The sequence below is a fragment of the Oenanthe melanoleuca genome, chromosome Z (genome assembly GCF_029582105.1).
Source record: "Oenanthe melanoleuca isolate GR-GAL-2019-014 chromosome Z, OMel1.0, whole genome shotgun sequence".
NCBI lineage: Eukaryota > Metazoa > Chordata > Aves > Passeriformes > Muscicapidae > Oenanthe > Oenanthe melanoleuca.
This window is the reverse complement of record NC_079362.1, coordinates 76,316,771-76,338,646: the sequence shown is the minus strand read 5'-3', so window position 1 is coordinate 76,338,646 and position 21,876 is coordinate 76,316,771. Positions and strand designations below refer to the sequence as shown.

Here is a 21,876-nt window from a genome sequence, read left to right as displayed (position 1 = left end):
GCCGTGCATCCCCTAACTCTCCAGTCCTTCCTCAAAAGGATTTGGGAACCAGGAGTCCATTCTGAGCTTTTAAAAGGCCAGAGGCTAAAATCCCGTAGCCCTTCCAAAGCTCTCTGTCGTGCTGTTCAGTCAGTGAGTAAGGAGCGCTAAAGCGATGCTGCCACTCAGAACAACGCCAGGAGGGAGGTCCCAGCTATCGCCGGAGCTTCACCGCATCTTTTGCATCCCCTGGAGCAGGGACCTGCGGCGCAGCCTGGAGCACCCGCGGGCGCCAGAGCCAGAACGGCGGCGCCGCAGGGCAGCACCCAGAACCCCAGGGCAGCCCCCCGCGGGTTCGTGCCGCGGCCGAGGGTCCCGGCGCCCGCAGCCCCGAGCCGGAGGCGGCGCTGGGAGCGGCCGCGCTGCCGCCCCGGCCCCTGTCCCGGCCCCTCCCCGCTCCCCGCCCGCAGAACCGGGGGAACCCGTCCGGCCGGTCTGGCGGCGGCTCAGGGAGCCGGGGCCGGCGGGGCTCGGCGGGCGCTCAGCTGAGCGGGCACAAGTGGGGCCGGGGCCGGGGGCTCCTGCGGGGCGGGGGCTGCGGGGCGGTGCCTTCATCACCCCCGGGACGCCCAGAGCCCCCTCCGCCGGTGCCGCGCTCGGTGCGGGCAGGGACCGGGGCAGGGCTCCGTCCCAGCCCGCCCCGCCGCACAGGAGGGGCCGGAGCTAAGCCCGGCGCACCCGGAACACCTTTCGCTTCTTTTCTCCTTCCTTCCCAGAACATCACCTGCTCGGACCGTGGTTCTGGAGGGGTTCAAGCCCGGCGGCAGTCAGCCTCCCCTTCGCTCCCACCTGCGGGATGTGCGGCCGCTGATCGGCGAAGTTAGCGCGGAGTCTCTCCAGCCTGGCGGTCTAAAGAAAGCGCAGGAGTTTACTGGGAGGTGAGGTGAGGTAAGACACGGGCGGCCAGCATCTCGGCCTCCCCGAGCCCCCGGGCACTGAGTAGAGCCCGTGGCCCTGGGCTGGTTGCCCTGCTCCCGGCTTTTCCCCCATACCTGTAAATGATGGAAGCAGCCTTCAGGGCTGCGGCGTGATTACTCATTAGTCAGTGTTTATACAGCCGTCAGAGCAGCAGTAGGTTTCTGCATTAAGGAATAGTAATTCCAAAACAGAAAATACTGGACAAGTTACTTGTGGAGTCAATGACTTGATAGGAAAAAAAAAAAAAATCGGTGTCTTGGTCCTGGTACCTCACGCTTCGTGCCTATAGGTTAAGTAGCATCCCTTCTTGGGGTCGGGATGGAGCTGAGCTAAACGGAGCAGTTAATGGAGCATCTCAGCGCTGCCTCGGTGTCAGCAGGAGCGCGTTGAAAAACAAAGCACCGGAGCTGTGGAGGGGAGCGGTGCTGGTCAGGAGTGACAGCGCGGGGGTCCGGTGCTGTCGGGAGGGTCCGTCCGTGCTCTCGGGGGTCCGTCCGTGCTGTCGGGAGGGTCCGTGCTCTCGGAGGGTGTCCGTGCTCTCGGGGGTCAGCTCTCTCGGGTCTGCCTGTGGAGAGCCGGGCCGCTGGCACTCGGGGCTGCCGCCCTGGGCAGTGCCCACCTGCGTGGCTGCTGCTGGAGTCCCTGCATTAACTCCCTGGAATTATCGGTGCTGGATCAGCCTTGCTCAGGTTCCTGTTCGGTTGTGGTTTTGGTCAGTCTTGCTCCTCAAAGCCTGGCTTAGAAATTGAGCAGTATCTGGCCATTTTTTGAAGTTTTGCTTGTCAGCTTCTGCTCTGGTGGTCACCTTGGAGTCTGGTTGCTTTCCTACCTGTCCCAGGCCTCTGTTTGTCTCTGTGTTAACTTGTACCTATTGTAGATATTTTATTTCAGTAACTTCTAAACTGTCCTCACTTAATTCTGCCGTATAACACTGTTCTGGACGTTTGCTTTGGAGTTTGGGGTGGTGAATTCCGAAAGCCGCTTGCACTAAAGCTCTTTTAAAATGAGCTGCAATTTATTTCTCTGCCCTCTTATCGGTGTGGCTGTTGTTTGAGGGTCGAGAGCATGAAGGGCTGCTTGCTCTTAAATGTGGAAAGGGGATTGGTCGGTGTTGTTTCAGATCTGGGAGGTTTTGATGTTCTTCCTAGCCTTGGGCTTTGTCAGGCCTCTGTTAAATGAGATGCTTTGTGCAGCTGTAATTGAATGCAGGACGCTGGCCAGGAGTTTCTGAAACCCAACCCTGGCTCTGTCAGTGACTTAGCCGATGGCCTTGGGCAAATCCCTTAACCTCAGTGTTTCTGTGCCTGTCGGGTGAAGGGCATGGCTCTCACTGGGTGGGTTCTCTGAGCCCTGCCCGTGCTGAGCTGTGACAGCGCTGCTCTCTGGCCAGCTCCGTGTCCCTCTGGAGCCACTGCTGCGTTTCCCCCATGTGTTCTCATATCAACTTTTCCATTTGACAATTGATGGTGATAGGAAAGATGTGCACTTCTATCTTTACGAGCAGGGTGTGGGTGTCAATGTCTGAATGTCTCTACCGACCTCAAGCCCCAGGTTTGTCCCAGAGAGTTTGACTCCTGAGCCTTGGGGTGATAGGACAAATGGCTCCACACAAAGCCAGAGCCCAGACAGTCTGAGCTTCTGAACCTCGGGGGGAAATGCCGGGATCGAGGGCAGGTGTGGGGTAGGCAGTTTGGGAGGCTGCACCTTCCTGGTACCTCGGCTGATGGGCCAAGGAAGAGGACAGCACTCACCCAAGAGCTCAGGATAAAAGGAGACTGTGCCCTCCAAAACCTCAGAGAAACTCCAGGGGATGTACCCCACAGGACTCTCCCTTTATTGGAATAACGTTGCAGGACTCCTCTGTCTCCTTGGTGGACACTGGCTTTTCGTAGCGTGATTTTTCCTCACAATGGGCAATTTCAGCAAGTTCGTGGGTGCTCTTGGGTACAATGATGCCCAGGGAGATGTAAAACAATGCATTAAAAGAAAAAAGGGGCTGAGGAGAAGCACTGTAAGGGAAAACAGGAAACAAATTAAGTGACTCTGAGAGGAGGGAAAGAAGCAGCATGAAAAGGTCGAGAGGACCAAGCAGAAATCTCTTTTTCTTTAAAAATTTTGCAAGGCAAATTAATTTCACTATTTTTCTAAAGAATAACTTTTTGTTACTGTGTGCTCACAAGGTGGAATCGGGCAATAAACAATTTTCTACATTGTTTCATTGCAGATGGAGCCTGATTTGAAGCTGAACACGGGATTCTCTGTGAGTGGCCAGTGCCAGCATCTGTGATGCAGTCTGGGCTTCAGTCACACACTCCATTGCATACAGGTCAGTTTAGGAAAATGGCTTCAGTGTCCATTGTAGATGCTGCCAGAAAAGGTGGATTAATGGAATCTCCAGCCTTGGTAGCAGGAAGTAACCTTTGTTTAGTCCAGTTAAAAATACCTGCTGGTTTTGATGGTGACAGTGATGGCTAGGAAAAAACTCTATAAAGCTCCAAAAATCTTCTACTCCAAACAATGCAGTTTAAACGTGCACAGGAATAATTCTTTTCTCCTCTGTTAACCTCAGGATGGGCTGTAGTATAATGTGAACCTCGAGACCGAGGTAACACCCTCTGAAGGGCAGGTGGAAACCCCTTCAGAGTGTGCTTGAGCAAAGGTTACCAGCCCTCTTATCTTCTGCAAAGATAGCTTGTCTTGCCTTGGACTTTAAATGATGGAACTCTGCAGAGCTGTTAATGAGAAATCCTGGGGCAGATAACGGGGAAAATGATGATTTTGTTTCTGCAGTGGCCCATCTTCAACCATGTTTGTGTAACCTCTGCAGCTGGCTGTAAGCTGTGGGTCTCTTTCTCAGAGTGACTTTCAGTTAAATTCTTTGTGTCTGGTTAATCTCTTCCTTCTGTCAAATCCTGTTGGCTCATCAGGATAAATTAATTACATTGCAATGTCCTTCATCCTTATTTTCATACAAGTTTTAATTAGTAGCTACACTGGGGAGTACACAATAGCCCCTGCTTTCTATTTTTATTTTTTTCCCCAAGATGGGACTTGAACACAGAATTGTACCCTCTCTCCTCTCTCTAGAGGGTTTCAGGGTCTTGCTTGAGTAGGTCTGCAGTGTGCTCAGGAGAGGAACTGTCACCTCCCTGCAGCCAGGTTTGGCACAAACAGCTTTTTAAAGTAAGGTTTTCAGAGCTTGGGGTGCCAGCGTGTTACACTTTTACTGTGGTGTTTGCCTGCTGCTGGTGCAGGAAATCGGGGTTATTGTGGCATTGGAGAGGACTGGGGCTGGTTCCCTGCAAAGGAAAGATCTGTGGGTGTTGCAAGGTTGGCTGTGCACAGTAGCAATTAGAAGGGCTCTTGGAGCTGGAATTAGTCCTTAATCCTCAGAGTAAGTGCAGCCTCCAGAGCAGCAGTAGGTACTGCTGTGAATCAGATACACTTTGTATTTCAAAATGTGTGTACAGTGAGGGGCTGGGTGTGGGCAGCACTCGGTGGAGCAGCCAGGCTGGCCCCTCTGGGACCTTCACTTGCAGAGCAGGAGCCCAGGGGTCTCACCTTGCAGGGACAGCTGCAGCCTTGGTGCTTCTGTTGTGTGCAGATCTCAGGTGTGACACTCTGTGTCTCAGGTGTGACATTGTGCTGTCCTGGCTCTGTGGGTGCACGACTTCCCCACCAGCACTTTATCTGCAGCCATCCTGGAATCCCTGATTTTAACCTTTTGGGGGTGGTTTGAGGCCCCTTTGCTGGGCAGGTGTTGGCAGGTTCCAGTGGGAGCTGTTTCCAGGATCCCAGGGCAGGGAAGGTGTGTAGGGCCAGGAGCTGGTTTCAGTGCCTTACACTCTGGAGCCTCAGCTGGCTCAAAGGACATAGCTGAGCTCCTGAGCTCACCTTTCTCCAGGGCATCCCAGGAGCTGGGCTTTCCCTTTCTTGGGTGCAAGTGACAGCCAGTGTGTTTCAGAACAAATGACTACGGGAAATCACTCCCTTCAAGATATCATTTTGGGGTGTTCAATTACTGTAAAGCAGTCATCAGGGAAGTAAGTGGAGCTGTTGTGTGTGAAATGGGTATAAATGGATCAGCCTTAAGCATGTAATTTACATGGCAATCTCCCTGGAGCTCAGTGTTTGGAGTGAAGGTTATTTCCTTGGCCCATTTGTGCTGATTCATGCTATTCAGCTGCTGTTTTCTTTTCCTCTCAAAATGCCATAAAGATTACCTGGAAGGTTTTAGTTGTTCAGCAGCCCCTTCTATCTGCCTGCCCAAGCACTTGTTACCAGTAATAGTTCATATCTGCTCTGAGTAATCAGTGATCCATCTCATCTATTGGAAGCAAATGCAGTTTGTGATTTGCCAATTTCCCTGTAGCAGCTCAGGTTCCAGGGAGATGAGTTGCTGAATACATTTTTAATGAAGGCCGATATTCTGTGAAAGCCTTTGGCTGGGATCCCTGAGGGGAGAGCAGAAACACAATATCCTGCTGTTGGAGGGGTTAAAAATAACTGTAGGAGCATTACCTGGTACCAGCTGGGTCATGATCAGGCTGAAAATTGTAACTGGGGTGATCATGCCTCTGCCAGCAGGTCCTTGTGGAGCCCCATCCCAGAGGCTGTGTCAGACAATGCTTTCTGCTGCAGTTTGGGGAGTTTGTATTCAGCCCTACTTTGGCAGGTTTTGTTTTGCATTGCCAGATGCTCCAATAACACGCAGTAAAGAGATAAATCTTACCTGTATGAGGATCAGGCTTTGCATTTAAGTACTTTTATAAATGCCAGGTTAAATCAGTGAAACATCTTGCTGTAACTTTTTTGTCCTGTTTGAACTCCAGACACCTGAAGCAGTTCAGAAGGATCTCTCTGAGTTACTGTTTGTACTGTTTGAGTTTGTTTTATGATTCTTATTTAAAATACTGATGTTGTGTCCTGAAAGAGCAGTGCATGGCCAGGTTTGAGCAGCTGCTGGGCTTGGCACTGCAGAGCATGTGAGGTGGTGGTGCCAAGGGCAGGAACATGCAGGGTGTGGGCTGGAGGCCAGCAGGTGTGTAATGGTGAGGCTTGTGCTTCACATCACAGGTCTTTTTACCCATAATAAACACAGCACAACAGCTCTAGTGGCATTTCAATCCTTTTGCTATACATCTCCCTTGTTCTAGATGGATTCATTTGGGCATTTGAGTGATGACCTGATTTGCAAGAAGTCACTCCAGGTTCATGCAGTGACTCTCCGGAGAAGAATTTAAAGTAAGACTGGGTTGTTGTTTACTGCCTTGAAACAAATGGAGTAAGTGGAGTTTTTACAAGGTTTAATTTATTCCAAATTATCTGGTGCTTGCCCTGAGGCAGAAGCAGACACAAAACCTAAGTGACTGAAGCACTGTGGAATTTGCCCTTTTAGTAAATAAACTGGATCAGGTGTACTTAAACCTGTGCTTAAGACTATTTTGATCTCCTTTACGTCCCCGTGTATCCACACTGCTGCTGGATCAGCAGGATTTTCCAAGCTGGAAAGCAGAACTGGGAGCTGGGCATTGCTCCCCAGCTGCCCAGGCAGTGTGAGCTGACACTTCCTCTAGACTGATGGGGTCATGTAAGGTTATGAAACTCATCTGAGACAGTGTGAAAGCCCCTGTTATCAAGTCAGGAACTAGAAAATGAGGGCCATGCAGCCAAGAAACAGCTCTGAGTATTTTATCAAGCAGCATTTAACGATTGTGGTATTCCATCTTAGGCTCTCCATGAACTCTTTCCACACTCCTCACAATAGTGACCACATCAAAAATGAGCAGTGACTCCTCTTTGCTCGCCGTGTTTGCTCTGCTTTAGCTCCTGCTGGGTGTGCACTCCCTTCTCTTACCTGCTGCCTCTGGATTAGTTGGCACCTCTGCTGCTCCCATCTCCCCTTTCACATCGTGATCCCCACCTTCCTCTGAACTCCTGGCACGGCTCTGCCAGCCCTTTTCTTCCAGACTAGGTGTCAAGAAACTTAATTCTAAAGCAATTTGTCATCCTGTCAGGGAGGACTCCTTTGCCTGGGTCCCAAGCAGCCCTGGTCTGCTCCAGGCCAGCCCCAGGCTCAATTCCCCTGCCTCCTGCAGCATGCTAATGGTGTGCCCGCAGCACAGAGCACTTTTGCTGCCTGCAGGGCAGCATTTAATGAGATCTCCTCTCTTAACGAGGTTTCCCAGTTGCAGTTTAGTTCTCTGAGGAGAGAAAGTGACTGCAGTTAATTTAACTTACCCCAGATCACTTCCATTCCCAGTGAGCATCACAGGCTGCTGCTGTGCCATTGTAGGGATTGCCACGTGGCCACACATCTGTAATGGAAAACAAAAGCAGCTTGGTTTTGATATCTCATCTAACCCTTTGCACAACTAATTAGTTCATTAATCATTAAGCAGTTAATCAGTAAAGCTGAATAGACTAACAGCTGAATCTCTGTGTGCCAGGGATATGAGCTTGTTTTGGTTGTTGTAGAGGGAGAGACAATCATTTTGTGTTCTAGGGACTGTGTGTGGGAGGAACTTGTTCCCCCCAGCAGTTCCCACAAGAGGTGTTAGCAGGACAGAAAGAACTAAAGCACCAAAAAGAGGAGAAATAAACCAAAATATCACAGTGAGGTATTCAGGGGTCTGAGTTGGAGCTGGAGGTGTCCAGAGTGGAGGCACAGCTGAAGGGCATGTGGGGCTCAGCTGAGACCATCCCTGATGCAGCTCTGACCCAAAATGCATCTCCTGGTGTCCTGGGCTGTTTGGACACCGAGATGTGGGATCTTGCAGTGACAAGCACTGATGTGCAGCCCATGGGAAGAGAGAGGAAGCGAGGCTGGTGTGGGTGAGGCTGGGCAGGCCAGGATGGGGGACCAGCTGTGTGACCCAAGGCCTGGATGTCTGAGCTGGCCAAGCAGGGCCCAAGCTCCTCAGGGTGCGATGTAATGGCCGATGGGAGGTGGTTCCTACATCCTGTGTGGGAGCACACGGTGTCCTGGGGCTGCAGTGGGTAATTACACACAGCAGAGCAGTAACGAGGGCTGGCTGGCACAGGAGCTGCCTCCTGACTCTGCTCAGTGCTGGAAAACCAAGCCTGTCCCTCTGCTGCTCTGGGGAGACTGGTTTCAGATGTGGGGTTTGGTGGCCAGCCCAGCAGAGTACAGTGAGGTGTGGTTTCCAGCACTGGGCACGTGAGCTCTTTCCCCTAACTTGTGAAACGCTGGCAGGGTGCTAGCAGCATGATCTCAGAAAGGGACTCGGAGACCACCTTGGAGGAGGATTCGCAGCCCAACGACGAGGTGGTGCCCTACAGCGACGATGAAACCGAGGATGAGCTGGACAGCCGGCAGCCGGGGCCCGAGCCAGGCCCGAGCCAGAGCAGCAGGGACACCGAGGAGAGCCGAGATCCTGGCAAGAAAGGTAACGGCCGCGTGCACTTGGACTGGGGAGGGCACCATGGATGCAGGGGCTGAGCCTCAGGGACTGATTGGGTTCTGTGCTTATTTGCCAGGTAAGGCTTGCAATGACTTCCTGACTCTGGAGGAGTAACTGGTGGCAGTTCAGTTTAACAAGTGTCAGAATGAAACTCAGCTTCATTCCAGCCCACTTCTGTGCCACGTAAAGATAATGAGCTGCGTGGTGACCTCTTAACTGAGGCAGGGCCTGGATGTACATGTGCTCTGGGAACTGTTCAGACAGACCTTCAGGTGCTCTGAAACGGGCTCCAGCATAAACATTTTGCTGTGCTCAGTCAGTGTGAGCAAATTTCCACCTCACTGCTCATTTGTAGCCTCCTGAGTTTCCTGAAAGGTGAAAGGTGAGTAGGAGGAGTCAGAGGAACGGGCAGGTACAGCCTGTGGCTGCTGCCAGCAGAGGCACATCAGTGGGAGGAGCCTTTCTGGCATCCCTGTTCTGAACCTCTGCCCCAGAAACATCTGTAGCTCCCCTAAATTCCCTTTTGTCATGCTGCAACATGAATATCTTCAATATGCCAGAGCCTGGGTAATTTATACAGATTTTTTCCTGTTGGTGTGGGAACAGTTGACGAGCTCTCATTTCATAACCACCTGTTATGTGTTTACATTTTACAAGCACCTGTCACATGTTTAGTTTAAGACTTTTTTTTTATGATGACACCCTTTAAAGTTGATGAATTACCAAAGCAGCTTGCCAAATATTAGGTGTTGGTATCACAGTTTAAAGTCATTTTGAGGAGCTTCCTTCCTGCAGGTTTTACCTCAGACCTAATTTGCCAGTTTTCCATAGTTTTATCAACACTGCAATGTTTGACTATGTGGAAGAAACGTTTATGTAGACTTTGTGTTTTTCTTTATCTCCTGTCATTTTGACAAACTTTAGTAACTTTCTCAATTCACACATATAATCTTTTAACTTAAAACATGTTCTTTGAGATAAATATTTCTCTGTCTTCTGGGCTCGTAACCAAGGTACTGGAAATGAAAGTTGTGTAGTTACAGGAAAGGTCCAGATATGTCAGTCGGGAATTTCCTCTATGGTGGGTGGGAAAAAGTCTTGGCACTTGGATTTGGGTTTTGAAGCGTTAGTCAGAGCCGTGGCAGGCCCCACGCCCCTGGGAGGGATGGGAGTTTCAGCCCATCCATGGGTGAAGGTCTATGAAACCAGGAAGAGCTCCCATTAGGGACAGTCACTGCGGCTGGAGGAGAGGGGGAGATGCTTGGCCGGTGAGTCAGGAAAGCTGCATTTCAAAATCCTGCCTGTGTCATCCTTGCCGGGCAGGCAGAGCTGGGGGGAGCCCGCAGGGAACCGGGGCACGGAGTTCCTGGGGGGTGGGCAGGGCTCAGAGGTGCCCCTGGGCAGGGCTCAAAGGTGCCCCTGGGCAGCAGGGTGGCCGTGCTGGCACTGAGTTCCTGGGATGTGGGCACAGCTCAGAGGTGCCCCTGGGCAGCAGGGTGGCCGTGCTGGCACTGAGTTCCTGGGATGTGGGCACAGCTCAGAGGTGCCCCTGGGCAGCAGGGTGGCCGTGCTGGCACTGAGTTCCTGGGATGTGGGCACAGCTCAGAGGTGCCCCTGGGCAGCAGGGTGGCCGTGCTGGCACTGAGTTCCTGGGATGTGGGCACAGCTCAGAGGTGCCCCTGGGCAGCAGCCGTGCTGCCGCCTTCAGGGAATTGCAGCTGCAGGATCTGGGAGGGAAAGCTGTGCCCGTGAAAGAGCCAGCACAGAAAATTACCTGATGGATGCAATTCCTGTTCCTGAGTTTTCTCACAATCGAATCAAACTGATGGCTGGAGAAATAAAATGAGCGCTTCGGATCTGTACTTTTTTATGGGTGCAAATGAAAACCGTATTACAATGTGGTTAAATCAAATAATTGCCTTCAAAAGGCGAACTGACCTCTTCATTTCCAGCAAGACAGACACCCAGGTAGGAGTGCTGAGCATTTCATGAGTATCACAGAAGCAAACCAAAAGAGGGGGGAGAAGGGAATTTGGCATGAATAAATGTTACTCTGCAGGCTTCCCACAGAACTTTCAAATGTTAAGCAACTCTTCTTCCTACCTCTGAACGTACTTGAATTTCCAATAAAGACAAACACCCTGGAAATGTCTTGAAAAGGATTTTTTAAAAGATATGTGCTACAAAGCAGGTACCAGCCTTGCTTCAGTCGAAAGTACCTTTAAAATACGGATTTGAGAGAACCTGAAAGTGGCAGATTTGTCCCCTCATGTTTATAACACTTTTCACCCCCTTTTGTCCCTTCCAGACTGCAGCTGGCAAGTTAAAGCAAACGATCAGCGCTTCTATGACCAGCCCAGCTTCAAGAGAACGATCTTCCTGTGCTTCAAGAAAAGCAAATATGCGGTGAGCTGTCTTATGCCGAGGAGGTGCTAGTTGTCGGGTAAATGCTTCCTTAATCCGATAAGATCTATGGAATGGCCGGTGAGGCTGCAAAAGCCACCGTTCACAATTCCTGTGTTTCCAGCAGAGAGGGAGCAGAATAACTGGGTTGGGGTTTTGAAGTGGAAAATCAAGGTATCAAGAGATGTGTTTAAGATGAGATGGAGAATTAGGAGTTTAAAAATATGCACTGTACATTTGTGTTGGAAGGAGAAACACTGCTGTGTGACTAATGTTTGGGTTTCTCCCACAGGGAAATGCAATTAAGACATACAAATACAACCCCATCACTTTTTTGCCTCTGAATCTGTTTGAACAGTTCAAGAGAGCAGCCAACTTCTATTTCCTTGTTCTTCTCATATTGCAGGTAAGCAAGATGGAGAATACTCACTGTGAAGGGAATTTGAGCTCAGTAATATTTATGACACAATTCAGTGCTGTCCTGTCAGGGAATTGAGGGGCACCATCTGAACTGCTGCAGAGACCAAACCCATCATAACAGAAACCTGCAACAAATCTGGATGAGCTATGGCAGAGTTTTGGGGTGAGCTAGTTGCACAGAGTTAGAATGAACTCGTTGCAGAGCTCATGAATTTCATGAGGGAAAGATGTTTCTTGAGTTCATCTCATAAATCAGAAGCCCAACAGACTATATGAGCCAGTGCAATTGTTAGAGGGAAGCTGACTCCTAAGTAGGGTAACAGCCAAACTCTTCCCACAGAGTTTCTTCCATTTTCACAACCTGACTTAAAATTCTCTCTGATGTGGGTTTTTCCTCTCTAGTCAGGTCACTATGAAATACATCTGATTTTAGTGTTAGATGATCCTGTACTGAACTGGTTTTTTTGGTCTTTTGTAGTCGATTCCTCAAATAAGTACCCTGTCATGGTACACAACACTGGTGCCCTTGCTCTTGGTGCTGGGAATAACTGCAGTCAAGGACCTGGTGGATGACATTGTAAGAAGTTCTGTTCATAGGGAAAGCAACACCCACCCAGTGTGCTCGTTTCTGCTCTTGTGGCACAGAGCAGGGAGTACATTCTTTGCTCTGGTTTCAGGCCCGTTACAGGATGGACAACGAGGTCAATAACAGGACATGTGATGTCATCAAGGATGGAAGGTTTGTATTTTCCTGAGCTCTGTAAGTGACGATCGTTGCCCTGTTGCTAAGCTTTGCCACAGATCTGCAGCTGCAGATGACAGGAAAGGTTCAGCTCTCTGCTGCCTGTCTGAAAACCTAATTGAAGGTGGAAGAGAATTGCTTAAAGGAGTGATTTAAAGTTAATTCTCTGGACTAAATCTGTGTTAAGTTTTTTGCAGTAAATTGCAGTTTCTGAAAAGCAAACCCACAGTGCACCAAGAGGTATTTTTGTTCTAAGGAAAGCTCAGTATTATAAGATTTATAGAGTGCATCATGTTCTAGATTAAAGAGTAATAATTATTAAACTATCTTGATATTAGGTTCAAAGCCACTAAATGGAAAGATATTAAAGTTGGTGATATCATTCGTCTGAAGAAAAATACTTTTGTTCCTGTAAGTGTTTCAGATACATTTGTTTTATGTTTCTAGAGAGCTCTGTAGGAGTCTCGAGCTGGCTTTATTGATGTCCATTTATTTGTTTCCTAGGCTGATATTTTGCTGCTGTCCAGCTCAGAACCAAACAGTCTGTGCTATGTGGAGACAGCTGAACTGGATGGGTACGGTTCTACTTAGGGATGTCTTGGAGTTAATTTGGGCTGAGTAGGAAAAGAGCAAGGATTGTGTGTGTTAGAGTCTGCCTGTTAAACCATGCCTGGGGAACTGTATCCAGCTGCTGATTCCCACAATTCAAACAAAGAATCTTTAAAAATTGTCCACTGGAGTGCTACAGACACATCAAGTGTTGGAGAATGTGGCATAGGCAGAAAGGGGGAAGGACATGGGTTTATTTTCTCTCCTGTATCCATGGTTTTAATAAAATCACCTTTTTATCCTTTCTTCTTAGCGAGACTAACTTAAAATTCAAAATGGCCCTAGAGGTGACACACAGACACCTTCAGGAAGAAAGTGCTCTGGCAGACTTTGATGGTTGGTACAGTTCTACACCTAACACTATTAGAATGTAAAGCAAATAGTTTGCAAGTCACTAAAAGTAAAGTAAAGCTACAAATCAAGGCATTTGGATTTAACTTGGACATTAAACAATTCTCCAAATTTTCTAGGTCTGGTTGAATGTGAAGAGCCCAATAACCGGCTGGATAAGTTTACAGGAACATTGTCCTGGAGAAACTCGCATTATCCCCTGGATGCTGATAAGATTTTGTTGCGGGGCTGTAAGATGAGGAACACAGACTTCTGCCACGGAATGGTCATATTTGCAGGTGTGTGATATTTCCCCACTAAAAGCACACCTGCAGATTGAAAAAGAACCTTCATCCTATAGACACCAACTATATTTCATGTCCCAGTTTGGTAAAACTTTAATACTGTCATGTGTTTGTTTATCCTATCTTTACCTTTTTTAATTTTTCACTCTTTATTTTAGGGGCTGACACAAAAATAATGAAAAATAGTGGAAAGACAAGATTTAAAAGGACAAAAATTGACTCCCTTATGAACTACATGGTTTATACTGTAAGCCTTTTTGTTTAAAATTCAAATTTTAAGTGAATAGTGAATGCAAAGTTAGGCAGCTTCTTTCTGTGTGCGTGTACTAAATACGTTTTGAGTTTTTTCTGGCCTGCTGAGGTGGGATGGAGTAGGAGGAAATCTGGAAGGTGCCTTTGTGGGAAATGTTTGCTGCATTTCTCCTCACAAACACCTGCCACGTTCTGTTTGGAGCACGAGGATGTGGGGTTTAAGTGGAGCGAGCGTTTCTGAAGTGCGAGGCCTCTGTGTGCCCTGTAGATCATCGTGGTCCTCATCCTGCTGTCGGCCGGGCTGGCCATCGGCCACACCTACTGGGAGCAGCAGATTGGCAACTCCTCCTGGTACCTGTACGATGCCCAGGACCTGAGCCCGGCCTACCGCGGCTTCCTCAACTTCTGGGGATACATCATCGTCCTCAACACCATGGTGCCCATCTCCCTCTATGTGAGGTAGGCCCTGCCTGAGGAGGGGCACTGTGGGCAAGTGGGAGCTGCTGCAGCTGGGAGCGAGGAGGGAGAACTTTCCTTCTCTTGCTTTTAGCGTGGAGGTGATTCGCTTTGGCCAAAGCTATTTCATCAACTGGGACCTGCAGATGTACTACCCCGAGAAGGACACGGCTGCCAAGGCCAGGACCACCACGCTGAACGAGCAGCTGGGGCAGATCCAGTACATCTTCTCTGACAAGACTGGAACCCTGACACAGAACATCATGACCTTTAAAAAGTGCTGCATAAACGGGCAGAGATACGGTAAGTTGTGCCAAGCCTGTGCAAAGGAGGAGGAATTTTAATGCCTATTGGAGATCAGGTGCACACAAGTTCTCTTAGTTCCAGCTGAACTTTTGCAATTTAGACCTGGCATTGGGTAAAGTACAGGGTTGAATTGTTGGGGTTTTCCCACTTGCCAAGTGGAAATTAAGGAATTTCAGTGGGAACTTCTCCACTTTCAGAAAAACTGAAAATTGGTCATTTGCACAACTTTTGTACAGGTTGCCTTTCACTAGAAATGCTCTGGGGACAAAGTAAAGAAGAACAAGGAAGTTTAAGCGCAGCAGTGTGTCCTTTTGCTTTGCTTTCAGCGCTGGGGCAGTACACGCTCTAGCTGTTTTCCTTCGAGGTGGGCTGTGAGGGCTCTGTGGAGCCTGCTGCCCTGACTGCGGGTGCTTGCCTTGCAGGAGACTGGCGGGACGCGGCGGGGCAGCTGCAGAGCCACCCCGAGGTAGGAACGTGCAGTCGCCGCTGCGTCCCGCTCCGGAACGGGAGCGCTCCTCGGCAGAGCACGGAGACCGCGGGGGCGCAAAGCAGCACCTTGCTAACTCAGACTCTCTTCCCCTCTTTTCTGTGCAGCAAGTTGATTTCAGCTGGAATGTGTATGCAGATGGAAAGTTCTTGTTCTATGATCACTATCTGATAGAGCAAATAAAGTCTGGGAAGGAGCCAGAAATCCAGAAGTTCTTTTTTGTGCTTGCTATTTGTCACACAGTCATGGCTGACACTTCTGATGGTAAGTATGGCATTTTGGTTGGTTTGTTTTCCTTGTTTAGCAGAAAACAATAATTCAAACCCAGATCCACAAGGGAGAGATCTGCAACTAATGCTGATACCATAAGGGAGGAGTGTTAGCCTGCCCTTTTGAAGTAAACAAAACTAAATGTAGAAATGTAGAGGTGATCAGCTATTGAATTCGTGAATTCACAGACTGGAAGATTAAATTAGAACATGGAATATTAATATTGCCTTACTTCCATCTTGGTGAAATCTCCATGAAACGAACAGTGTCCTGGTCCTTTCTTGCTCCCAATGTTTTGGTGTTGTTTCCACTCACAGTATTGGTGTCTCTGGCCAAGGATTTGTCTTTTGGAGCTTCTTTTGAAAGTTTAAATGGCTGAATTGAGCGATTAGGATATTGATTTTCTCTGTTGTGTGGAGGGCAGCAGGCTGAGGCCCGATGCTGTTTGGGAAGCACGTGTGACACACTGGGGGTTCAGGGTCCCTGCTGTGCTGCAGCCTCACTGTGCCCTGGCTCCCACCCTCCAGGGCAGCTCAATTACCAGGCAGCCTCCCCGGACGAGGGGGCCCTGGTGACGGCGGCGCGGAGCTTCGGCTACGTTTTCCTGTCGCGGACGCAGAACACCATCACCATCAGCGAGATGGGCGTGCAGAGGACCTACGACGTGCTGGCCATCCTGGATTTCAACAGCGACAGGAAGCGCATGTCTGTCATTGGTAAGCTATGGCCCCCAGCCTGCTGGAGAAGGCCACTTGCATTTCAGGGTGAGAAGGAAGCTGGGCTCAAGAGCCAACAGTCCTGGGGTGTGTTTGAGTCCTCTGCAGAGGAAATGCCATCCTGTACTTTGGTGCTAGGCAGTGGGCTGAAAACCAACCTGAAATGATTGCTTTCTGTAAGGTGCCACCTGTGCTGTTTCCCTCTGCAGTAAGAGAGTCCGGTGGCAATATCAGGCTGTATTGCAAAGGGGCTGACACGGTGATTTACCAGCGGCTGCACCCCAAGAATCTGAAGAGAGAAGCCACAGAGGAGGCACTCGATGTATGTTTGTATTTTGTCTGCTCTTCTTAAAACAAACGTTTATTTCTGACAATACTGTTTGCAATTTCCTTTCCCTAAGCTATTAAGACAAATGGAAACCTGCAACTGGTTCTGAAAGTTGGAATTGTACTGTCAAACTTGTCAAATGCTCATGTTCTTAACCTCATGTTTGGATCATAAATGAAGAGTTTTATGTTGTGGTTTTAATTATTTTTCAGGTCTTTGCAAATGAAACTCTCAGGACACTCTGTCTGTGCTATAGAGACATAAGCCAGGATGAATTTGAAGCGTGGAATAAAAAGTTTGTGGAGGCCAGTTTAGCTACAAGTCACCGGGATGAAGCTCTGGACAAAGTGTATGAGGAAATAGAAAAAAACTTGATTGTAAGAAGCTGTACGATTTTAGTACATTTCAATTCTTATATTAAAAGAAACATGTTTCAATGCTATAACCACCTGTATTTCAAATCCCTTCCAGCTGCTTGGTGCAACAGCTATTGAAGACAAACTACAGGATGGAGTTCCAGAAACTATCTCCAGACTCTCCAAAGCAGACATTAAAATCTGGGTGCTTACTGGTGACAAAAAAGGTGGGGCTGCTTACAGCCAAACAGCTAAAAACAGGAGGATTTTTTCCTGTTCATCTACACTGTGGCATTGAAAGGGAATTTTCATATTGAAATGTAAATCAGAAATGACTCAAGAGCATTTGAGGTGCATCTGGCTGCTTCTAACAATTACTTGTGACAGAACTTTCAGTAAATACTTTCCTCTCTTAAGTGGTTTTTTTTTTTTTTTTTTTTTTTTTTTTTTTTTTTTTTTTTTTAGAAACTGCTGAAAATATTGGATTTTCTTGTGAACTCTTAACAGAGGAAACGGCCATCTGCTATGGAGAAGATACCAGGCAAGTGAAAACACAGCAGTTCTTTTCAGGATTTTCAGTCTGGGACTGACCTAGCTTAAAGATTATCCTTGACTTTTCTGTAACTCTTTCTCCCTCTCTTTCTAGTGCTCTGCTTCAAGCCAGGCTGGAAAACCAGAGAAACAGGGCTGGATCCAGTCCACATTCCTCTCTCAGAATGAACGAGCCCTTCTTCCAGGACAGCAGAGATCGGGCTCTAATCATCACTGGCTCCTGGCTGGTATGTACAAAGGCTCTTCTCCCGAGTGCTTGGGATTTTGGGGCACCACCATGCTACAGTGTCTCTCCTTGAGGACTCTGTTCCTTTGTCTGCACGAGCAGTTCATTAAAATGCCAGAAATGGATGCTGGGAGCATATTGACCTCAGGTGGGTTGTTAGGCAGTGCCTGGAACAGGACTGGAATGGTGCAGAAGGGAACATACTAAGTGTTATTTTTTCACAGAATGAAATCCTGCTGGAGAAGAAAAAGAAGAAAAAGAAACTTAAACTGAAATTCCCCAGAACAGCAGAAGAGAAGCAAAAGCAAACAGAGAAAAGGAGAAGGGCAGAGGCCTACAAGGAGCAGCAGCAGCAGAACTTTGTCGATCTGGCCTGCGAGTGCAGGGCTGTGATCTGCTGCCGTGTCACACCCAAGCAGAAGGCCATGGTGGTGGAGCTGGTGAAGAAGTACAAGAAGGCCATCACCCTGGCCATCGGGGACGGGGCCAATGACGTGAACATGATCAAAAGTAAGGCAGCTGTCAAGCTCTCTGGCTAGGACAGATTCCTCTGGCCTGCTCCTGCGGTCTCTCCACTGTCCCTCTCTCTCAGAAGACTCTTCCATCTGCTTTGCTGCCGTGGGGCTTTTAGCTTCTGTGCCAGTTTCCCTTTCTGAGGAAGCACTTTAGGAAATGGTTAGTGGTTTTTCCTGATCTATTTTATTTTTTTCTGTAGACATCCCTTGAGCAGAAATCCCATCTGTTCCCATGCTGTGTGTTACAGAAGTGTAATATAAAGACCAAAGCAGTTTGGCTGCCCCTTGCCTGGTGGCATTAGCCATCCCAGATTGTACCTGCTACTCTCTGAACAGCTTCCCAAGAGATCCCAGTGAGAAAAACCATCTAGGATGGGGTTTATGTCCCGAGGGTGTTTGTAAACTGCCTGGCCAGTTTGTTCAGGGCTTTACTCACTGTCTCATCACTTGGTTCTCCTTTGGTCAAATTTCCCAGGTGCATTCTGACAGAAGAAGCACTGAGAGGGAATCCAGGTGACAGTAGAAATGTGGTCATGTTCCTGTCCCGTTGTCCAACCTGTGTGGTGTTTGTCTCCTTCCCCCAGCTGCCCACATTGGAGTTGGGATCAGTGGCCAGGAGGGGATGCAGGCTGTCATGTCGAGTGACTACTCCTTCGGACAGTTCCGCTACCTCCAGCGGCTGCTGCTGGTCCACGGCCGCTGGTCGTACATCAGGATGTGCAAGTTTCTGAGATACTTCTTCTACAAAAACTTCGCTTTCACACTGGTCCACATCTGGTACTCCTTCTTCAATGGCTTCTCTGCCCAGGTAGGAAGGTGTGCTCTTGTGGGATAGCAACAAGCAGATGCTTCTGTCACTGAGGAACAGCAAACCTGGGAAGTGTCAGGGATGTGAAGCTGTCACCAGTGATTTCTGCAGGAGGATGTGATGAGTACTGAGCAAGTTAGTCACAAGCAGTTAGGTCTGGTTCCAGAGCACTAAAGTCAGGATCACTGCTGTACAGGGAGGAAGATTTGGAAGGAGTGGGGCAGCTTAATACAGAATGAAGAGCTTCAGCACAGCCTTGAGCTGAGGTGCTGCTGCCTTTGGGTGAACACTGAGACAGGGAACTTAGAGCTGTAGTGAGTTTTCTGGGGAACTGGAGGGGAAGGATGGAATAAAATGAAATCTCTAAGCCCTGCAATTCCCCCTCTGTTGCAGACAGCCTATGAGGACTGGTTCATCACGCTGTACAACGTGCTGTATTCCAGTCTCCCCGTCCTGCTCGTGGGCTTGTTTGACCAGGTATTCCCATGTTGTTACAACAGATAAATCCAAAGGCATCTGACACCAGGTCTTTAAGTTACACTGCTTGTCCACGAAACAAGAGGGGTTTGGTTCTGTGGCTTTTAAGAATTTCTTCCTTTTGAATTACTCTGTGCAAATCTCTGCTGTTGGAAAGAGAAGGGGATCTGCCATTTCCTTTGGGACACTGTATAGTTCAGTGTCTATCTCACTCTTCAAAGCTCTGGCTGAGAGCAACAATTCACAACTTTGTTTTTCTTTTTCCTCTTTATTAAGGATGTGAGCGACAAACTGAGCCTTCGGTTCCCCAGACTTTATGTTTTGGGTCAAAGAGATTTACTTTTCAACTACAAGAAGTTCTTCTTAAGTTTGCTCCATGGAGCTGTAACTTCACTGATCATCTTCTTCATCCCGTACGGAGCCTACCTTAAATCTATGGGTCAAGATGGGGAAGCCCCTGCAGATTATCAGTCCTTTGCTGTCACAGCAGCATCCTCTCTGATATTTGTTGTCAATTTTCAGGCAAGTAAGCTTGGTTTCCTGAGCTCTGGTGCTCTGAGATCACTTTCTGCTCACTGTTCTAAATTTCTCTACTAAAAAGGTAACAACATGCAGAAAGTAGTTGACATTATTTACTAATTGGGCACTTTTGTTTGCTTTTAGATTGGCCTGGATACGTCTTACTGGACTTTTGTTAATGCTTTTTCAGTATTTGGGAGTATTGCACTTTACTTTGGGATCACATTTGACTTTCACAGTGCTGGAATCCATGTTCTCTTCCCTTCTGGCTTTCAGTTCACAGGTCAGTCCTGATGGTTTGTGGTTCTCAGTCCTGTCTCATGTAGCTTTGTCATAAATTAACTTTTGCTCTTTTTATTCCCAGGAACTGCTCCAAATGCTCTGCGACAGCCATACCTTTGGCTTACCATGATTTTATCCATTGCTATTTGCTTACTGCCTGTAGTGGCACAGCGCTTCTTATTCATGACAATCTGGCCTTCAGAGAGCGATAAAGTGAGTGACGTGTGTTATTTGGGTGGGTATGGCAGGTGTTTTACCTGGTGGGCTGGTGCCAGTGCTAAGGTGTGGGCTAGTGGAAGGTGTCCCTGTGGCGGGGGTGGCACGAGATGGGCTTTAAGGTCCCTTCCAACCCAAGCCGTTCTGGGATTTTATATTAGAGACAAGTAAGTGACGGTGCCCTTGGGAGAGCGACACAAGCCTGGCTTGGGTGCCGTGGGCAGAGAAATGGCCGCAGGGCTGGCCTGAGGCAGTGACTCAGTGGGGGCTGTTTCCTTGTGTGCCTGCCCAAGGTGTGGTGGTGCCACCGAGACCTTGTGAGTCTGCTGAGGGCCCCAGTTTGGGTTTAATTTAGGCTGGGCTGGAGTGCCAGGGTTCCATGTCAGCAGTGTAGGAGAGAGGTTTGGCTGGTTGTGCTCTGCCTTTAGCCGGTGCACGGCGCACAGCACACGGCACAGCTGTGAGGGCCCCAGTTTGGGTTTAATTTAGGCTGGGCTGGAGTGCCAGGGTTCCATGTCAGCAGTGTAGGAGAGGTTTGGCTGGTTGTGCTCTGCCTTTAGCCGGCGCACGGCGCACAGCACACGGCACAGCTGTGAGGGCCCCAGTTTGGGTTTAATTTGGGCTGGGCTGGAGTGCCAGGGTTCCATGTCAGTGGTGTAGGAGAGGCTTGGCTGGTTGTGCTCTGCCTTTAGCCGGCGCACGGCGCACAGCACACGGCACAGCTGTGAGGGCCCCAGTTTGGGTTTAATCTGGGCTGGGCTGGAGTGCCAGGGCTCCATGTCAGCAGTGTAGGAGAGGCTTGGCTGGTTGTGCTCTGCCTTTAGCACAGCTGTGGCGGTGCCGTCCCAGTGCCGACCCTCTCTGTTTGCAGATCCAGAGGAACCGCCGCGAGCTCGTGCAGCAGCAGCAGCCCTGGCCGCGCCGGCAGAGCGCGTTCCGCCGCGGCGTGTCGGCGCGCCGCTCCGCCTACGCCTTCTCGCACCAGCGCGGCTACGCCGACCTCATCTCGTCGGGGCGCAGCCTGCGCAAGCGCCGCGCCCCGCTGGACGCCGTGCTGGCCGGCGGGCCCGCGGGGGACGCCAGCTGAGGGGCTGCGGAGGGGCTGCTCCAGGCACGGCACACACCGTTCCCAGCGAGCTCGGCACCTTTTCTAACCCCGGCGTTAGGGTGTGGGGAGTTTTGGGTCTTATCACGGAGGTTTCTGGGTTTGGACTCCTGGGAACACAGGCCAAGAGTTCTCGGTGGAGCTGCTGATCCTTGTGTGACTGCTCTGTATGACAGTGAAGGATACATGTGCTGGGAATGGAAACCCAGCAGTGTCAGGTTTTAGTGATGCCTGCAATTGCAGACTTTTACCTTTTTAATACTATGTTGGTATAAAACTGTATCTACATTTCATATTTGTCGTGGAAAGCAGTTTTGCTTGTGTGCTCCATTTCATTAACTCAGACACGATGGCACGTGGGGTGCCCAGACCTGGAGAGGGCCCTGGCTGCTCCCACTGGAGCTGTCACAGCCAGTGTCAGATTGGATTAGCAATCAGGATATGGATCTCAGCTCTGGAAGCTGCCCCTGGAGCTGGCACAAGCTACTCATTTCAGTTCTGGACACAGTCAGTGATGGATAACTAGAAATCAGTCACTTTCATTGGAATGTATCTCACTTGCTGGTGCCTCAGTTCTTACAGTGTAAAAAGTGTTTTTAAGAGTCTCTTTACATTTGCACATTCTTTACTCAAGTTGAGGTGTTTGTTTCACTTTTATCTACTTCCCCCTCCCGAATTAAAGCTAATTATTGATATGGTTTTATAGTAAGAATTATGACCTACAGCTCTCACTCAATGGAATGTACATTTCAAAAGTGTAATGCAAATAAATATCGGAAAGTATTTCCTTGCAGCGAGCCCGTGGGTTAGACTGG

At 49.1% G+C, this 21,876-nt stretch overlaps 1 protein-coding gene across 3 annotated transcripts; it reads left to right on the top strand.

Moving 5' to 3' along the window:
- The first annotated feature begins 440 nt into the window (after window positions 1-440).
- ATP8B1 (ATPase phospholipid transporting 8B1) lies at window positions 441-21,854 on the top strand. Of its 3 annotated transcripts, none has more exons than XM_056513798.1 (30): window positions 441-538; window positions 756-917; window positions 3,182-3,283; window positions 8,174-8,366; window positions 10,690-10,787; window positions 11,077-11,190; window positions 11,683-11,781; window positions 11,882-11,943; window positions 12,285-12,357; window positions 12,451-12,521; window positions 12,809-12,891; window positions 13,026-13,184; window positions 13,349-13,437; window positions 13,711-13,901; window positions 13,993-14,201; window positions 14,627-14,670; window positions 14,799-14,955; window positions 15,489-15,677; window positions 15,887-15,999; window positions 16,218-16,382; window positions 16,477-16,588; window positions 16,827-16,902; window positions 17,008-17,140; window positions 17,364-17,649; window positions 18,239-18,462; window positions 18,856-18,939; window positions 19,216-19,461; window positions 19,603-19,741; window positions 19,823-19,953; window positions 20,828-21,854. In XM_056513798.1, exons 4-30 carry the CDS (start codon window positions 8,186-8,188, stop codon window positions 21,041-21,043), a joined length of 3,744 nt encoding a protein of 1,247 aa, XP_056369773.1. In that variant the 5' UTR covers window positions 441-538; window positions 756-917; window positions 3,182-3,283; window positions 8,174-8,185; the 3' UTR covers window positions 21,044-21,854. The 3 variants fall into 3 exon arrangements, with proteins under 3 accessions (XP_056369773.1, XP_056369772.1, XP_056369771.1); XM_056513797.1 differs by having other exon boundaries at window positions 756-922; XM_056513796.1 differs by having other exon boundaries at window positions 756-927.
- The last annotated feature ends 22 nt before the right edge of the window (window positions 21,855-21,876 follow it).